General features: G+C 34.7%; 3 protein-coding genes across 5 annotated transcripts in view; all 3 read left to right on the top strand.

The window, feature by feature from the left end:
* The first annotated feature begins 8,513 nt into the window (after window positions 1-8,513).
* LOC111497606 (protein HEADING DATE REPRESSOR 1) lies at window positions 8,514-11,777 on the top strand. Its single transcript, XM_023148442.1, has 3 exons — window positions 8,514-8,883; window positions 11,027-11,343; window positions 11,420-11,777. The coding sequence occupies exons 1-3, from the start codon at window positions 8,538-8,540 to the stop codon at window positions 11,612-11,614; spliced, it is 858 nt and encodes a 285-aa protein (XP_023004210.1). The 5' UTR covers window positions 8,514-8,537; the 3' UTR covers window positions 11,615-11,777.
* Window positions 11,778-12,783: 1,006 nt separating this feature from the next.
* Window positions 12,784-15,884, top strand: LOC111497952 (aspartyl protease family protein At5g10770-like). Its single transcript, XM_023148969.1, has 2 exons — window positions 12,784-13,082; window positions 14,316-15,884. Exons 1-2 carry the CDS (start codon window positions 12,890-12,892, stop codon window positions 15,596-15,598), a joined length of 1,476 nt encoding a protein of 491 aa, XP_023004737.1. The 5' UTR covers window positions 12,784-12,889; the 3' UTR covers window positions 15,599-15,884.
* Window positions 15,885-16,388: 504 nt separating this feature from the next.
* The window catches only part of LOC111497954 (AP2-like ethylene-responsive transcription factor At1g79700), a 9,446-nt gene continuing 7,497 nt past the window's right edge, over window positions 16,389-18,337 (top strand). For all 3 annotated transcript variants that reach the window (XM_023148975.1, XM_023148974.1, XM_023148973.1), the window contains exons 1-6: window positions 16,389-16,666; window positions 16,781-16,863; window positions 16,983-16,991; window positions 17,090-17,178; window positions 17,299-17,372; window positions 17,446-17,496. In XM_023148975.1, the coding sequence (XP_023004743.1) occupies window positions 16,503-16,666; window positions 16,781-16,863; window positions 16,983-16,991; window positions 17,090-17,178; window positions 17,299-17,372; window positions 17,446-17,496 (470 nt within the window). In that variant the 5' untranslated portion in view covers window positions 16,389-16,502. The remainder of the gene's footprint in view (window positions 16,667-16,780; window positions 16,864-16,982; window positions 16,992-17,089; window positions 17,179-17,298; window positions 17,373-17,445; window positions 17,497-18,337) is intronic.

Genomic DNA, 18,337 nt, shown 5'->3' with positions numbered 1-18,337 from the left:
TAGAATTGCAAAGAAACTTAGTCATTGGCTACAGATAAACACAAATGCTTCTTTTAATATATTTTCCAAGTCAAATGAAACTATTAAAGTCATTCCAAGAGTTAACATTCATACTTAATGACCATAATTAACCATTTTGTAATTTTAACCTAAACTAAATAAAAAGTCTTAAAATACATTAATGAAATAAAATAACTCTAAATTACTCTAAATTTTAATCCACCCAAAATTTATAACATGAAACTTCATTCTTCTTCAATTAGCATGAATTGAAATATCTTTTGATAATTTCAACAATATTTTCTTCTCATCTTCATTTAACATATTGTATGATAGATGTCTCTTAGTTCATATCATTCTCCACTTCTTCAAGAGGATTCGTCCTTGAATCTATTTGTGAAACATTGCTGCAAAAAATAAGTTATGGAAATACGAAGGACCTCATAACACTTTCTCACGAGTATACATTCAAGGATTAGGCCACTCTTTTTACACTTGTTTACACAAATGAAGCTCTCATTCTCACCTCTCAAAATTTTAAATAGAGCAAAGATTGAATTTTGAACTCTAGGTCGATTAAAAACTAAAAAGATAAAAATAAATAAAAATCAAATTGAGAAGAAACGCAAAGGAAACATATATCCGATCTTGAGCCTAAATCTCTAATACCAAATGATATGGAAATCAACCCAAGGGAAAGTATGGAACAAATTACCTTGATGATCAAGATCAAGAGTAAAGAAAACTCGTGATTCGAATCACTCCACAAGAGGTTTGATCAATACTACTTGAATGACTCTACATGCAAGTTCTAAACACAAGAATTTGCAAAGAAAGTTTAGCTCTCAACAAAGCTAAAATAGAAATTCTATTCTTAATTCCAAAATCTGATATCTAATTAAAAAAAAGGTTTTATATAGTCTTACAACCTTAACCTATAATACTTAACTCCCAAATTAAATGGGCTAGTAAATGAGAAATACCATAACCTCCATATTAAAATGACAAGTTAATGGTGGAATATAGTAACTTGTGGGTTACAATATAATCTTTAACTCTTATATTTAAAACTAGCTTAAATATGACAAACAAATAGTTAAACTATAATTAAATAATGCAATTAATAAAATGTGTTTATTAGTCATCCTTTGACTAGTTTCATAAATTCAGCGGAGTTCATTAAATGCAACTTAAAGTGCATTTAATTCATCTCTTTCTTGAAGCTAAACTTTGCATAACATATAAGGGAGGTCTCCAACGTCTTCTAAAATTTCCTTTGATGAGCTCATCATAGCTTGAATATAACTGTATAAGGTTTGTTGTAGTTTCTTGGCTCTCATCCTTGTAATTGGACCTTAAGGTATGGAAATTTCTTGGTCGTGGTTCATATCATTCTCCCCCTCTTGAGAAGGATTTGTCCTCAAATCCAAGCCATTACCTACATCAAAAGGACTCAATCAAAAGAACTCAAATCAACAACTTTAAAAATTGCACTAACACCGTACTTACCTGGTAAATCAATTTTATAAGCATTGTCGTTGATGTGCTCAAGAACTTGAAAAGGTCCATCTCCTCATGGTAAAAGCTTAGATTTTCTTTGAGTAGGAAATCTTTCTTTTCGGAAATGCACCCAAACCCAATCTCCAGGCTTGAAGATGACAATCTTACGTCCTTCATTAATTTGGGTGGCAACCTTGGAATTTTGTTTCTCAATTTGTTTTTTTTACTTGCTTGTGCAGTTTATGAACAAACTCAACATTGGCATTTGCACCAAAATTCACAAACTCTTTTGACGGTATAGATAACAAGTCAATGGGGGTTAAAGGATTAAAGCCATAAACAATTTCAAAAAGTGTGCATTTAGTAGTGCTATTAACAACCCTATTATATGCAAATTCTATAAATGGCAAACAATCCTCCCAAGTTTAAGATTCTTATGAATAATAGCCCTAAGCATAGCAATCATGGTTATGTTAACAACTTCAATTTGTCCATCCGTTTCAGGATGACAAGTAGTTGAATATACTAGCTTAGTTCCTAACTTACCCCATAAAACACGCCAAAAGTGGCTTAAAAATTTTACATCAGGATCACTAACGATGCTTTTAGGAACGCCATGCAATCGTACAACGTCCCTAAAGAACAAGTCAGCAATATGTTTTGCATCGTCAGTTTTGAGACAAGGAATAAAATGAGTCATTTTACTAAATCGATCAACCACAACAAAGATGCTATCATAACCTTTCCTAGTCCTAGGTAAACCTAAAACAAAATCCATTGATATATCAATCCAAGGACCATTAGGAACCGGTAATGGGGAGTATAAACCATGTGGTTGAAGCCTAGACTTAGCTTGTTTACATGCTATGCAACGAGCACAAACTTTATGAACATCATGTCTCATTTTAGGCCAAAAAAAATGTTCAGAGAGCATATCATAAGTTTCAGAAACTCCATGGTGTGCCATTAAACCACCTCCATGAGCTTCCCTCACAAGTAGCTCACGGATGGAACAAGATGGTATGCAAAGTTGGCCTTTTCGGAACAAAAATCCATCTAACAACAAGTAATTATCCACAATGAGTCCATTTTCACAAGATTCAACAAAAGGAGCAAAGAACATGTCATGTTGATACAAATCCTTTGTGTTCAAAACCCAACAACCTAGCATTCAAAGTATTGAGGAGGACATACCTTCGTGATAAAGCATCTGCAACAATGTTCTTCTTACCTTGTTTATATTTTATGACATAAGGGAATGTTTCAATAAATTCTAACCACTTAGCATGTCGTCTGTTAAGTTTATTTTGTACTCTCAAATGCTTTAAACTTTCATGATTCGTATGAATAATGAACTCCTTAGGCCAAAGATAATGTTGCTAGGTTTGCAATGCACGAACCAAAGCATAAAGCTCTTTGTCATAAGTTGGATACCTCAAAGATGCACTAGTCAACTTCTCACTAAAGAACATTAAAGGTCTTTGATTTTGCATTAATACCGCACCTATCCCTACTCCATCAGCATCACATTCAATTTCAAAAGTAGACTCAAAATTAGGTAATGCAAGCAAGGGAGCATAATTCAATTTTTCTTTCAAAGTATTAAAAGCAAGTTCTTGATCTTTTTCCCATATAAAGGATACATTTTTCTTAACAATTTCATTCAAGGGTGAAGCAATTGTACTAAAATTCTTAATGAACATACGGTAGAAACTTGCAAGACCATGAAAACTTCTTACCTCACTTACATTTTTAGGTGTAGGCCAATCTTTTATAGCCTTCACTTTCTCCTCATCAACCTCAACACCATTAGATGAAACTACAAACTTAAGAAAGTTAACTTTTTCCATGCAAAAGCTACATTTCTTTAAATTTACGTACAAACATTCGTTTCTTAAAGTAGTCAAAACATTGCGTACATGGGTAATATGATCACTAAAGATTTAGAGTAAACAAGGATGTCATCAAAATAAACAACCACAAACTTACCTAAGTATTCTCGTAAGACATGGTTCATTAGTCTCATGAATGTACTAGGTGTATTAGTTAATCCAAAAGGCATAACCAACCATTCATAAAGACCATACTTGGTTTTAAAAGTTGTTTTCCACTCATCCCCAATATGAATGCGAATTTGATGATAACCCGATTTTAAATCAATCTTAGTAAAAAGACTACATCCATCTAATCTGGGAATTTAATGCATATACTTTATAGTTATCTTGTTTATAGCCCTACAATCAACACACATACGCCAAGAACCATCTTTCTTAGGTACAAGAATAACTGGAGCAGAACAAGAACTCAAACTTTCACGTACATACCCTTTAGCAAGGAGTTCACTTACTTGCCTTTATATCTCTTCAGCCTCCTTTGGATTAGTCCTATAAGCTGGTCGGTTTGGAATGGGCGCGCCAAGAATGAAGTCAATCTTGTGTTCAATCCCTCTAAGTGGGGGCAAACTGCTAGGCATCTCCTCAGAAAATAAATCTTCAAACTCTTGCAAAAGCACAACAAAATCACTAGGCAAAGAAGGGTTAAGCATGTTAGTAAAATAACAAGACCCCTTGCACATACGTGCAAGAATAGTCTAGTTAGAGAGCAAAACATTCCTAGCCTCACTTGATCTAACATACAAGCTTACTGATTTGGCTTTTTTTTTTTTTTTTTTTATAGGCTGAGTGTTACTCTCTTGCTTTTCACTCAAGCTTTTTTTTTCACTGGATTCTTTTTCAATCTCTGCTTTTGCATCAGCCTCTTGCCTTTTCTTTTCAAGTTTGCAATGATCAATAAATACATTTTTTGGAGACAATGGAATAAAAGTAGTTTTTCTACCTTTGTGAGTAAAAGAGTATCAATTTGCATACCCATCATACATTAACGACGATCAAATTGTCAAGGCCTCCCCAGTAGTAAATCTCCAACATGCATGGATACAACACCACATAAAACATCATCAACATATTTTCCAATAGTAAAAGAAACAAGAGCTTGTTGAGTTACCCGTATTTCCCCATGATCATTCAACCATTGAAGCTTGTAGGGTCGTGGATGTAGTTGTGTCTTTAAATTAAGTCTTTTGACCAGAATGGAACTCACAACATTGATGCAACTACCGCTATCAATGACAACACTACAAGGTATAGATTGAACAAGACACCGAGTTTGAAATAAGTTCTCCCGTTGGTCTAGGCCGTCCTCCTTAATGTGGGTGTTTAGAGCTCGTCGAGTAACCAAAGATATATGTGTAGGGTCCTCTTCACTAAGCTCCTCACTCTCATCAATTTCCTCATTTATGTCGTCATGTGCCTCGTCATCCGTAACAATTTCTCCCTCCTTGATGGTCATAATTCTTGCATTTGGGCAATCTCTACTATAGTGTCCTACCCCTTGACATCTCCAACACTTTAAATCTCTATTTCGAACATTAGACTTTTCTACTTTTTCTTTCCCTGTTCTAGAACTCTCCCCTTTCTCAAATTTAGCTTAAGACTTCTCATTAATCTCTTGATTTCTATGCTTATAATCAATGTTTTTACTATCATTTTTCCATGTAGAAGTAGAATTGGGAAAGTTTTAGAAGAATACCGTTTTGACCTTTGTTGGATTTGCCTCTTGATTTTAATTGCAATGTGCAACAACTCCTCAATATTAGAATAAGGTTGTAAATCAGTCTTGTCCGCAATCTCTGTGTTTAACCCATTAAGAAACCACGCCATGAGAGCCTCCATGTTCTCATCGAGATCAAGTCGATCCATCAATGTATCCATCTCCTTGTAATAATCTTCCACAGATTTGTGTCCTCGTTTCAATGCTTGAAGCTTTTGCGCCATGTCCTGTTGAAAATATTGTGGAACAAAATGCTTCCTCGTGGACTCTTTGAACTCGTACCATGAATCAATTGGTGCTTCAAGTTTCTTCTCCTACTTGACATCAATTTATCCCACCAAATTTGAGCATATTGTTTGAATTGAGCAATGCATAACAGTACCTTCTTTTCATCACTAAAATTATGACAGTTGAACACCGACTCCACCGTTTTCTCCCATTCAAGGTACTCCTCTGGATCGGTTTTGCCATAAAACTTGGGAAGTTTTAATTTGATGCTCCCCACGTTACAATCAATTCTATTATCATAAGGAACTCGTTGTAAATTATGATACCTTCTTCCATGGTCTCTCCCTCGCATCAAGCCATGACCAACCGCATGTGGATTATCCTCGTGGTGATCAGTATTGTCGCCCTCATATGTATCAGTTGAGGGCGTAGGTAGTGGAATCCTCTGTCGAGCTTGATTTTGAATCTCCAATCTTCCTATTCGATCAGTCAACTCTTTTATTCCTCGAATTAGTCTTTCCATGGTTCGTTGTTGTGCTTCTCTCAATCGTGCATCAGTAATGTCAGTATTGTCGTCTGAATTTTCCATGCTACAAAAGAAAGGTAAAAGAAAAAAAAAATAACCTCACAAGCGCTCCCTCACATGTATTCACTCGTGTTTAGCACTCAACACTCGAATCAATGTGTCACTCCCTTACAAACTCACCCTCAAAATTGAGCACACACAAATCACACTCTAAAAAACAAATTGAGATGTGAGACAAGCTATGTTATAGAGGTAAGTGCAATTCAAAGTGAATAGACAGCACACTCAACACATAAACAAGGGTATTGAAGAAGCAATCCGAATAACGACAAAGAAACGAATTAAAGAAAGAAAATGATTAAGGACTAATTTAGATGTAGTAACAATTTACCAACAAGAAAATTGATTTAGAAAGAAGAAACAAAGTGTTGATAAGATCCAGATCTAACACTTTAAAGAACATAAGAAATGTTTTTTTTTTTTTTTTGTTATATATTTTTGTGATAGAATATGAACAATTCTACACAAATTGAGAAAAAAAACAAAAAAAATTATAAAAGAATTAAAAGAGATAACTGCCATGAATCACTACAAGGAATCAATACAAGGAGAATACAAAATGATAAGATAAGGAATCAATACAAGGAGAATAAGATTCGGATTATCTTGTTAATCGAATATCTCAAGACAAGAACATTGTTTGAGATTCGAATCACTCCACAAGCAAGATCGATCATGTCTAGCTTGAATGATTCTTGTTGATCAAATATCTCAAGACAAGAACACTTGATTGAGATTCGAATCACTTCACAAGCAAGATTGATCATGTCGAGCTTGAATGATTCTACATACAACCTAAACTACATAGAATTGCAAAGAAACTTAGTCATTGGCTAAAGAAGAGCACAAGTACATCTTTTACTATATTTTCCAAATCTGCTTACAAATACAACATACATGGTTTTATATAGCCTCAAAATGAAACTATTAAAGTCATTCTAAGAATTAGTAACATTCATACTTAATGATCATGATGTAGTTCTAACCTAAACTAAATAAAAAATCTTAAAATACATTAATGAAATAAAGTAACTCTAAATTTTAATTCACTCAAAATTTATAACATGAAACTTCATTCTTCTTCAATGTAGCATGAATTGAAATATATTTTGATAATTTCAACAATATTTTCTTCTCATCTTCATTGAAGCATATTGTATGATTGATGTCTCTTGGTTCATATCAATTACGGTCTTGTCAAATCATATCCTAATCCAACTTGCTCAAGTTCTTCTCCATCACTACCTAACTCACCACGGGACTCTTCGGTCTTTATTACAGTTCAAGCTCACTGCTAGCAGATATTGTTCTCCTTAGGTTTTCATTTTCAAGTTTTCTCTCAAGATTTTTAAAACGTTTCTGCTAGGAAAGAAATTTTCACACTCTTATAAAAAAAAATGATTCGTTCTTCTTTACAACATCCCATCTTGCTCCGTTTCTATCTTAATGTGAAGCAACTCAACCTCAAAAAACCAAAAATTGATTCAAATCTCCAAAAAGCATCCTAAGATTTCCCAACTGATCATTAGTGAGAGAGTTCCACTTGTCTCTCTCAAATTTGATGATGTGAGATTTCATTTAAGTTAGCTGTGGATGAAACATTTTTTATAAGTGTGTGGAAACCTTTTCATAAAATACACGTTTTAAAAACTTTGAGGAAAAACTTGAAAAAAAAAATTTGAAGAAGACAATATCTACTCGGGGAGACTTTGACTCTTACAAAAGATCTCAGAGTTCGATCACATCACTAAATTCCAACTCACAAATTTAGCTTAAAACACAATCACTTCAGTTCAAACATAAAAGCTAATAGACTACACTCATTACCTCTAATAGACAGCCTAAGTCTATCTGTTTAGGTGTCAAACAAAGACTATTTCAAGTACTACGTGTTGAAGCAATAATCCAGGGGGTCTTGTTGTTTTTCATAGTTGTCATTTGCTAAGCTTTGGACACACAATAGGGGTACATTCACACACAATGGGGCCTGTATTCAACAACCACCGCCACCAAATTTGTTAGAAAACCACCGCGACATTGGTTATGAACTACGATTCTCCACAGTAGTATTATATTGTGTTATATTGTCCACTCCACAATAGTATGATATTATCCATTCTAAATATAAGCTCTCATAACTTTACTTTGAGCTTCTCTAAAAGAAAATCTTATACAATAATATTAGATATATTCCTTATTTATAAAGTTCAATATTTAAAAATGTAAAACATTTACGTTCGTACAAATCTGTAAACACACGAAATTGATTGTTGTCATGCTTCATTAAAATGGGAATTTCATATCGATGTATTTTATATGTCATTCTTAAGTATGTCACATATTTATGTAATTAATATTTGTATATCTAAGTTTTAATTTTGGTGGTATTTAAAAAATTAAAATTAGTTGCGTACTAAATATATACAACTTTTACTAATTATTCTCAAGAGATAAACAATAAAATATTAAAATATTCGTGGGGGATATTCTCTCGGAATTAGGAAATATTGGAAGGCGTGATAAAACAAAACCATACAAAATAATAATCCATCCAATTAAAAAGGAAAAACAATTAAAAGAAATTAAAAGAGATAATGGGGCCCACATCAAGTAGATGACGACAAATATTTGCATCAGAACATCCACCATAACGCCAAATCTTAACCGTTGGATCATAACACGTGGTTTGGATGTCGTTTTGTTCTGCAATTTATCTGCTTCGCGTCTCGGTGAACGCGACCACATCAAATACCCACAACTCCATGTTCCTCTCTCCCTCTCTCCCCCCCCCTCTGTATGTGAAAATTCGAAGAGGATTCTTCACAGCGAAGATTCGGCGAAGTTCTTCCCTGAATTCTCTCCAATGGCGAGCGATAATTCCGGTAAGCTAGATAGGATTCTGGAAGGCTTTTCTCCGGCGTCGGCTCCTCGAATTCAGTGGAAATCTCGCCGGAGATCAGGTAGTACTACTTAATTCTTCTCTCTGGTGGAATTTGGCTTCAATTTTTGAAGATTTTGTTAAGTCTATGAAGATCGAATTTCTCCATCGTAAAGTAATCGAATCCGTCTAGGTTTTGTAATTATGGATATAATCTGAGACGTTTCCTCACAAATTTTGAAGAACACTTCTGCCCTAACCAGGATCCTCTGTTCTGATTCCTCATCTTTGGCTCTTGAATTGCTTTCGTGATTTCTTTGATGATGAATTAATTTGTCAGTTCGTCAATAGCCTTGAAATTGGAGATGAGAAAAGATGCACGCTAACACGAACGGTTAACTTCGCTCTTAAGTTACGTGTGCTTTTCTATTTCTGTTCATGGCTGCCTCGTGATTTCTGTTACCAAAAAAAAAAAAAAAAACATCAATACTCTTGATTTTTTTTTTTTTAATCACTGGATTTTAGGCCCTGGAAATGATGATAAGGATTAATTTAATTGTTTTTTTTGTTTTTTTTTTTGTGGTGATAAAATCGGCTGAACCAACCCATTTTTCACCCCACCCACCCGTGGGAATTAACGTTTTCATTGACTTTATTTATATATTCATTTATTCATTTTCCTCATTTATTTGATACGAAAGGCCATTATTGTCATCATATGGGGAATTATTAATTAAAATTGAATTTAGAAACTATTTTTTTAAAACGACGTCGGAAAAGGGATCCTCCACCCCCCATAATTGAGCATGCCTTACAAGTCACAAGCTTTTTAGTTTGTTTTTAAATAATTTTTTATGCCTTACTTGATACTTTTCTCTAATATCAAGTAAGTTCTTTTTTTTTTTTTTTTTTATTTCATTAGGCCCACATTCAGTTCTCAATTTCTTGTTGTCTTCTTCTTCTTCAAATTCAAGATTTGATGATTTCTTGTTACCATCCCATCTTCCCATTTCGTTTCATTTATCATCATCATAATGTGATTTTTGTATGATTTATTATTTTTTTTTTTAAGAGTTGCCTTTACTTTTCTCCTCTTCTTGTTCATAGTTCACGGTTTCTCTCCTTTTCTCTAGGTCTCATAGCTTAGAGTTATCCCGAGATCGAGAGTTTGAGCATCTCTCACCCCATAGTATTTTTTTAACAATTAAAAAATACGTCCTATAGAACGTAGCTAAACATTTGTTTGTGTCATTTTGATCCCTAGACTTTTAAATTTTTTCATCAAGGGGGTGGTGGTGTAGTTGGCTAGCGCGTAGGTCTCATAGCTTAGAGTTATCTGTCGAGGCCCTCTCATCCCATAATATTTTTCTTTTTTAACAATTAAAAAAAACATAAGCTAAACATTTGTTTGTGTCATTTTGATCTCTAAACTTTAAGTTTTTGTCTCATAGCTTAGAGTTATCCTGAGGTTGAGAGTTCGAGCCTCTCTCACACCATAATATTTTACCTTTTTTAACAATTAACAACAACGTCCTATAAAACCTAGCTAAACATTTGTTTGTGTCGTTTTGATCACTAAATTTCAAATTTTTTCATCAAGGGGGGTGTAGTTGGCTAGCGCTAGGTCTCCTAGCTTAGAGTTATCCTAAATGTTTGTTTCATTTTTATCTCGAAACTTTAAATTTTTTCATTAAGGGGTGGCGGGGCAGTTAGCTAGTGGGTAGGTCTCATAGTTTAGAGTTATCCTAAGAGCGAGAGTGTTAACATATATATCATATTTGATATTTTATTATAAGTCAAATATCTAGATATTTGCTTTCTTAAAATAGATATGTTTCCATTTATTAATATTCTCATATTCTTATAATTTATTTGATTATAAATGAGATAAAAAAAAGTCATATAAAACCCATAAACTTTTAATTTATTTGTGTGAAGTTTACGTATATTAGCCAAGGACTAATATTTATTTTCGCTTATAGATCAAAAGATCTTAAAATAAATTAGTCCTCAGCTACCATTTTGTTTCTTTTCTGTAATCAAAACTATTATTATTATTAGTATATGGTTTATAAAGATCCTTAGACATTTTTTACATGAACTACAATGGACACCATTCGGTAAATCTGTATTAGAGACATGAAATTCTTTTATTTATTAAGCATTTCTGTATTTGTTGTCCCTCTAATTTTGTTGGAACTAGAATGCTCTCTTCTTTCCAACAGCTACCGGGAGGATCTTAGACAACATAACTCAAGATCATGATGCTGCTGACAAAACATCCGACAAACACGAAGAACCTCAGCCCCCCAAAACACTCTTCCCCGACCTCTCCGACCGTCGAAAGGCCCTCTTTGAACCTTTAGAATCCATCAAAAACATCAATGGCCGCAGACCATCAGCTGAATCCTTACTCCCTCCACCCGACTTCGACGCCACCGCATATCCCCGAGGCTGGCTGATCGGAAAGAAGCGAAAACTCGTCAATGTCGACGTTGTCGAAAGCATGCGGAGGATTGCCATTCAGGAAATGAACAGAAAGGCATTCCCCAAATTTTACTATTATTATTACATCACATCAATGTGGCCTCTCTAGTTCATTGTTGTTGTTATTGTAGGACCGGGAAATCAACGGTCTGAACGAGCAGCTCGACGAGGACGCGCGCTGCTTAGAACATCTTCAAATTCAACTTCTGCAAGAGAAGAGCAAAAGATCAGAGGTTGAGAGGGAAAATGCAATGCTGCATGATCAAGTAAGTATGCTTATGAGCATGCTAGAAAATGAAGGAGCTGATGGCCCAGATGAACCTTAAAATTCTATTATCATATACTTCATTTGTTTCTTTTAAATTCTTTTTTTGTAGATTATAATTTGGTGTGGTTGGCAGATATATTTTTAATTATTTTAAATATCCATGAAAATACATGCATCCCTAGTATTGTATGGATATGGTAAATGTTTTTTTTTTAATGTTATTAGTGGGATCCAAAGTTGAAGATAATTTTATAGAATTAAAAATTTAGGTGAAAAATAGATAAATTTTTTTTTATATTTATCTATAATTAATTTTGTGGTCGACGTGGACGTGCAAGAACCTCACATTTTCCCAAATCAGAATTGTTAATTAGAGATGGCAGTACACGAACACGCGGCTGTTATTCCAGGCAATCCCACGTGCAGATCACGTGTCGGGGGAACAATCAAGTGCTTAACAACTGGTACAAGCGGCGTTGACGTTATCCGTAAACTTTCGGATAAACACTGGGCCCCACCCACCTTTATTCTTCAACCTTTTTCTTTCTTTCTTTCTTTCCATAATTTCCACTTTCTTACGTGTCACTACAGATGTCAGAAGATTTGACACGTAATCTTCTACTCCCCACGTGGCAAGTAGTTAGCTCCTACCCGTACTATGCCAAAACTTAGAATATTAATAATACAAAACCGATCGCTTTTAAGCACTATTGAATTTATTTTTATTAACTTTTTGTTAAAATATGTTTAAATTGTGAAGTTTGAGTTGGTTAGATAAACACGACTCTTCACAGGTCTCCACAATGGTATGATAATGTCTCTTTTGAACATAAACTCTCGTGACTTTGTTGGCCGATAGAGATAATATTCCTCTAGTATTCCTTGCGCTTGAATTAATTACTAGTGTAAAAATCAAATTATTTATTTTTAGTTATTGAAAGATATTTGGTTGAAATTAATTATGAGAGTTAAAAGTATTTCAAAATAATTTAATTGTATTTTTGTATACTACCAAATCCCATCTCTTATTTTTTTTGAAATGGATTAGTTGAATGCAACCATCCTATTTACATAAATAATTAGAGATAATGATGTGATAAATAGAGATTAAGAAGAAGAATTATGTGAATTAAGAGAGAGAGAGTAAAAAGGGGTTATTAATAGTTAATAGAATAAGGAGCGACAATAATAGTAAATTAAAGAGAGATTAGAGCATTATAAATGCAGGTGAAAGGGTAATTTTTTATGATGCACAAAAGTGGGGGCTACACAAAGGTCAGCCCTCCATCTTTTGTTCCCATCCTAAACAAACCCTTCATTTCTCATCTCCCCCATGGAGACTGCAAGATCCCTGCATTCCCTTCTTCTTCTTCTTCTTCTTCCTCTTATTTTCGTCCTTGTCGACGCTCGTTCGAGCTCGATCGACGCCATTAGTGCCTTTTACCAGACTCTTGTTCTTAATGAGCAGAAGCTTCCATTAATGGATATGAAAATACCTGCAACTGACTGCATCTTTCACAAGCCAAGTGAGTGTTCTTCCCAAAAAATGAGGGGGGAAATCTCTTAATTGAAGTCTAATTATGTGTTGATTGTGATTAATTAGCATTGGGATCTGTTTTTCTGTTTTAATTATTTATTTATTTTTTTCTCTGCTTTTGGTATGATCTTGGATTTGGGTTTTTTGTTTTTAATATTTTCTTTTTTAAAAGTTAATTTCATTTCTGGGATTTTATTTATTTATTTATTTATTAATTCAATCTAATCCTACTGATTTGATCAAATTTGTAATTTAATTTTGGTTGTTTTTTTCTCTACAATTTGGATTTAATAAAGATATTATAAATATTAAAAAAAAATTGATAAAATATTATTTTCATTTGTAATTGAAGCTTTCGAATTAAAATTAATTCATTATTCTTAGTAAAAATTAATTGGGTTGATTTCTGTTGACTTCTTGATTCATGGTGAAATAATTAAAATCTTCCATTTATCCTTATTTTTAAACAAAAATGCAGCATTCTCCCATTAAATATTTTCTATCTATATCTATAATATAATTACCCATTAGATAAAAAAATATTTTCTCCAATGGTACTTATTATCGTTTAGAAATGAATGAATTCAGTGAAAGGAAGGTATTAAAAAAAAGGAAAGACGAGTCTTCTTTCTTTTATCATTAAGCTCCACTTAGGTTAGGAGCTAGGAGCTGTGTGTCACGATCATGCTAGGAGTTGTGTGTCACGATCTTGCTCGTCCAAGGCGTGTTGCCCATGGCCACATGCCTATGGCAAGCCAAACTCTTGTCATGTCTTTTCATTCTAGTGTTTTTACTTTGTAGTTCTATATGACGCCTCAAAAATATAATGTCTAGACTTGCCTGACATGAAATGCCTTAAATGTACTAGAGAGAGATATGACTGGTTGTCAATTTCTCCTTACCCAAGGTATGCTAAGCGGTTGTTATCTCTCTTGCTTGCTTATATAACTCGTTGTTAAATCTCTCTTTCTAAAATCTCTCTCTACCTTCGTTTTCTAAAATTTCTTTTAAAACCGAGGCTAAAGGTTCGATCATATAGGCGACGCAAGAACAAATTGGCTTAGCTCACTTGTCGTTGGAAAGTGAGTGTCACACCATCGCTAGTTCGCTGCTTTCAAAAGTGCGATTGTGACAAGGAATCAAACAATGACATATTTGTTTTAATTTTATAGTTTTTGTAGTTCATAACTGTAAGGGTATTATTGGAATATTGAATTTACAGGGGTGGAGAAGGAAACAGCGACATTTGAAATGAAAGAAAGAGACTACTGTTCAGGCAATATAAAACACCGGGACAAGAATCTCCAAGACCGCCTAATCCTGGACGAAATTCACGTCGATTCCCTTCTATCCCGATTCAAATACGCCACTTCTCTCTTCACCCCCCACGACATCTCCGACACCCACCTCCCCTTAACCCTCGGCACCAGCCTCCAAACCCTCAACTATCTCGTCACCGTCCGCATCGGCCCTCAAAACCTAACCCTCATCGTCGACACCGGCAGTGACCTCACCTGGGTCCAGTGCCTCCCTTGCCACCTCTGTTACAACCAACAACAACCCCTCTTTGATCCCTCAAACTCCCCTTCATTTGTCCCCCTCCCCTGCAATTCCAACAACTGTTCTGCTTTCCAACCCACAGCTGGAGGTTCCGGCGCTTGTACCAACGGCAGTTCAAACCCCTGCGATTACGAGGTTAACTACGGCGACGGCTCTTACTCCCGTGGAGACCTCGGATTTGAAACGCTGAAGTTGGGGAATGTTTCCGTTGAGAATTTCATATTTGGGTGTGGCCGGAATAACAAGGGCTTGTTCGGCGGAACCTCCGGATTAATCGGTTTCGGTAGAAGCGAACTCTCCGTCGTTTCTCAATCTTCCTCTGTTTACGGCGGCGTTTTTTCCTACTGTTTGCCGTCGACTGAAACCGGTTCTTCAGGTTCTTTAACATTGGGGGCTGGAGATTTCTCAAATTTCCGAAACATTTCACCAATTTCCTACACGAAAATGGTTCCAAATCCACAGATGTCGAATTTCTACACACTGAATCTAACAGGAATTACCGTTGGTGGGTTGAAATTGGTGGTGCCGCGTTTGGCTTCGAGTAACGGAGTTTTGAGCTTACTCGATTCAGGGACGGTGATTACCAGGTTGCCTCCCTCGGTTTACAAAGCTTTGAAAGAGGAATTTGAGAGGCAATTTTCTGTGTATCGAACGGCGCCTGGATATTCGCTGTTGGACACGTGTTATAATCTTAGTGGGTTGAAACAAGTGAAAACCCCGAATGTGAAACTTCATTTTGAAGACGAGGGAGAGATGAGTGTGGATGTTGGGGGGCTTTTTTACTATGTGAAATCTGATGGCTCTCAGATTTGTTTGGCGTTTGCGAGTTTGGCGGATGAATATCAGATTGGGATTATTGGGAGTTATCAGCAGAAGAATCAGAGGGTTATTTATAATTTGAAGGAATCCAAGGTGGGTTTTGCTGGTGAGCGTTGCAGTTTCTAGCTCTGTTGGGAGAGATTTTCCCGGGAAAGTTGAAACGGATTTTCCCGGAAAATTCTGGGTTGGAGCAACGGGGGTGGGGAGAATTTGGGGTTGTTTATTTCATTTTTTACTCTCTAAATCTGAATTCAAATATTAAATTAAAATCTCTCCCCTCAAATCACAACACTCAAAAACTGCACTTACCCTCAATTATATTTACTTCATTTTATTGCTTTCAATTACATATTTTCTGGAACATACTAGTTAGGGGTATTTTTGTCTTTATGTCATGATCGACAAGTGTAGCATCTAGGATTATTATTGTTGTTATTATTATTTTTTTTTTTTGAAGAAATGAAAATTTTCATTCTTTTTTTTTTAATGTGGAAAAAAAAAAGAGATTTAGTTAGGGGTATGTCTTAATTTATTATTTTTATCTTAAGTAATTTAAATTTAAAATTAAAATATTAATTACCCAAAATTGTATTTTTAATTACAAGACCTTAATTACAATTAACAACAAAAATGGTGATAGATACGAATTAATTGTATTGTTAATATTAATTTTATTTATATCAAGCCAAGAGTAGATAAATGAAAAAATATATATGTATATATATTTATGAAAAATCATATCTAAGTAAATAATTAAAAGGAGGGCGATAAAGTATTTAATAAAATTATTATGTCTATTTTTTAATAATGTAAATTAAAAAAGAATATATATTAAATTTATTAAATACAAAAATACAAACAAGCAACTTCCATTTGTCTCCCTAAATATTTTCTTACTATTTCTTTTCTCCCTTTCCTTTAAAATTGCGGTTTTCCATTGGACGAATCGGTCATTTCGTCTCTCGCTCTCTCGTTCTTCCTCTTCTTCGCGCACTTCCCTCTTACCACTCCACCTCCTCTGCTCGTTTTAATGGCGAAGATCTCACACTCACCCCACGAAAATTCCATTTCCACCACTGCTGATCCATCTCACTCTTCTCCAATCCATCAGAGTAAGGCTCTCAAGCGCACGCGTAAGTCCGTTCGTCGTGATGCTCCCGCTCAGCGTAGTTCTGTATACCGTGGCGTCACCAGGTTAGGTTAGCCTTTGTCGATTTGGTTGAAGTCGAATGAATCGATTGATTTGAGTTCTCTCTGTTTTCTATGTTTTTTTTTTTCTTTTGCTTGAATCTATTTGGTTTGCTATAGGCATAGATGGACGGGACGGTATGAGGCGCACTTGTGGGATAAGAATTTTTGGAATGAAGGACAGAATAAGAAAGGAAGACAAGGTTCTGTAGTTATCTGTTTGTTTTTTCTTTTTGAATCTGTAAGTTGAGGCGATTCTAATTTGATTCATGCCTCTGTACTGCTGTGCGTGGCATATTGATGGAATTTTGAATCGACGCAGTGTATTTAGGTATGGTGTGCGATTGAAACTTGAACTTGTGATTTAATGTTGAAACAGAGCTTCGATCGGGTTAAGTATGTGTGCTATTGTTTACTTCTGATCTACAGGAGCGTACGATGATGAAGAAGCGGCGGCTCATGCATACGACCTTGCAGCGCTCAAGTACTGGGGAGCTGAAACTGTTATTAACTTTCCAGTAATTTTCCAATCGATTGATCGTTGTTCTGCACTCACTTGCTTTTCTTTCGGCTATGTAAATTAGGAATTTAGGAAATTGGTTGAAGCTGTGTTTATTCTCCGATTTGATCATTTGCAGCGATTAACGTACCAAGACGAGCTTAAAGAAATGGAAGGCCAATCAAGAGAAGAGTATATTAGATACTTGAGAAGGTAATAACCATTTTATTCTCATCTGAAACTTCAAAATAGAATCCTTATCCATTTTTACGAGTTCAATTAACAGGAAGAGTAGCGGCTTTTCTCGCGGTGTTTCGAAGTACAGAGGTGTCGCAAGGTACCATAGCCTCGATCACATTAAAGTTTAGAGCTACAATTTTATTCAACCAAAACATGTTCATATATAAATAATAAATGTGACACTGTTTTGGCTACTATTTTAACAAGTAATCTAAGTTTGTTATACCATTGTTTACTTAACCTTCAATTTTGTTCATGAGATTATGGTTCTTAAATCTAGTTTATAGTATAAAAGGTATTGCAATTAGTAAATTTGTTGCTTCTGGCAGACAATCTTATGCATCAAACACTAATTTGATACCTTAGTCCTAAGTCAAACACTCCCTATTACTTACTTATACTTGCCCTTCATACACATATATGAAACACATGTGATGTGTTGCGTGTGGAAGTTTCTTTCTTAACTTTCTTCGTCGCCATTTTCGGGGTTTTTTTAGCCATCAATTTGGGAAATATCTCTTTCCACTTACAGTAGGGACAATTAATGATATCACCATTCAACCACTACTAACCCACTGGGAAGGAGGGGGAAAACATTTCCATATGTGTATAGGGTTTTTTATTTTCTTAATTTATATTCTTTGTTTTATTTTTCTCAATCTTTTTATTATGTCGTGGCAATAGACATGCAAATACCTTGAAGGTTCAAATACTTTTATCTTTGTAATTATGTGAAATAAAAAAATAGGGAAATGCAGGCACGTGGCTACGGGCATGTAACACAATTTTCTTTGGTCAAACCTGCTTTAAGGAGCAATTATCATAATTCTTTTTCCACATTTGAATTTAAAATTTATACAACCGGTAGAAATAGGAGTAGTTTTTTTTTTTTTTTTTTTTTTTTTTTTTTTTTTTTTTTTTTTTTTTTTTTTTTTTTT

Source organism: Cucurbita maxima, unplaced genomic scaffold, assembly GCF_002738345.1.
Source record: "Cucurbita maxima cultivar Rimu unplaced genomic scaffold, Cmax_1.0 Cma_Scf00024, whole genome shotgun sequence".
NCBI classification, from domain to species: domain Eukaryota; kingdom Viridiplantae; phylum Streptophyta; class Magnoliopsida; order Cucurbitales; family Cucurbitaceae; genus Cucurbita; species Cucurbita maxima.
This window is presented reverse-complemented; position numbering and strand designations above follow the sequence as displayed.

Excerpts from the sequence above, each read along its gene's own strand:
- LOC111497606 (XM_023148442.1), top strand. The coding sequence starts at position 8,538 with ATGACGACAAATATTTGCATCAGAACATCCACCATAACGCCAAATCTT. Across the intron at positions 8,884-11,026 it reads GAAATCTCGCCGGAGATCAG|CTACCGGGAGGATCTTAGAC; the intron begins GTAGTACTACTT and ends TCTTTCCAACAG. Across the intron at positions 11,344-11,419 it reads TTCAGGAAATGAACAGAAAG|GACCGGGAAATCAACGGTCT; the intron begins GCATTCCCCAAA and ends TTGTTATTGTAG.
- LOC111497952 (XM_023148969.1), top strand. The coding sequence starts at position 12,890 with ATGGAGACTGCAAGATCCCTGCATTCCCTTCTTCTTCTTCTTCTTCTT. Across the intron at positions 13,083-14,315 it reads CTGCATCTTTCACAAGCCAA|GGGTGGAGAAGGAAACAGCG; the intron begins GTGAGTGTTCTT and ends TTGAATTTACAG.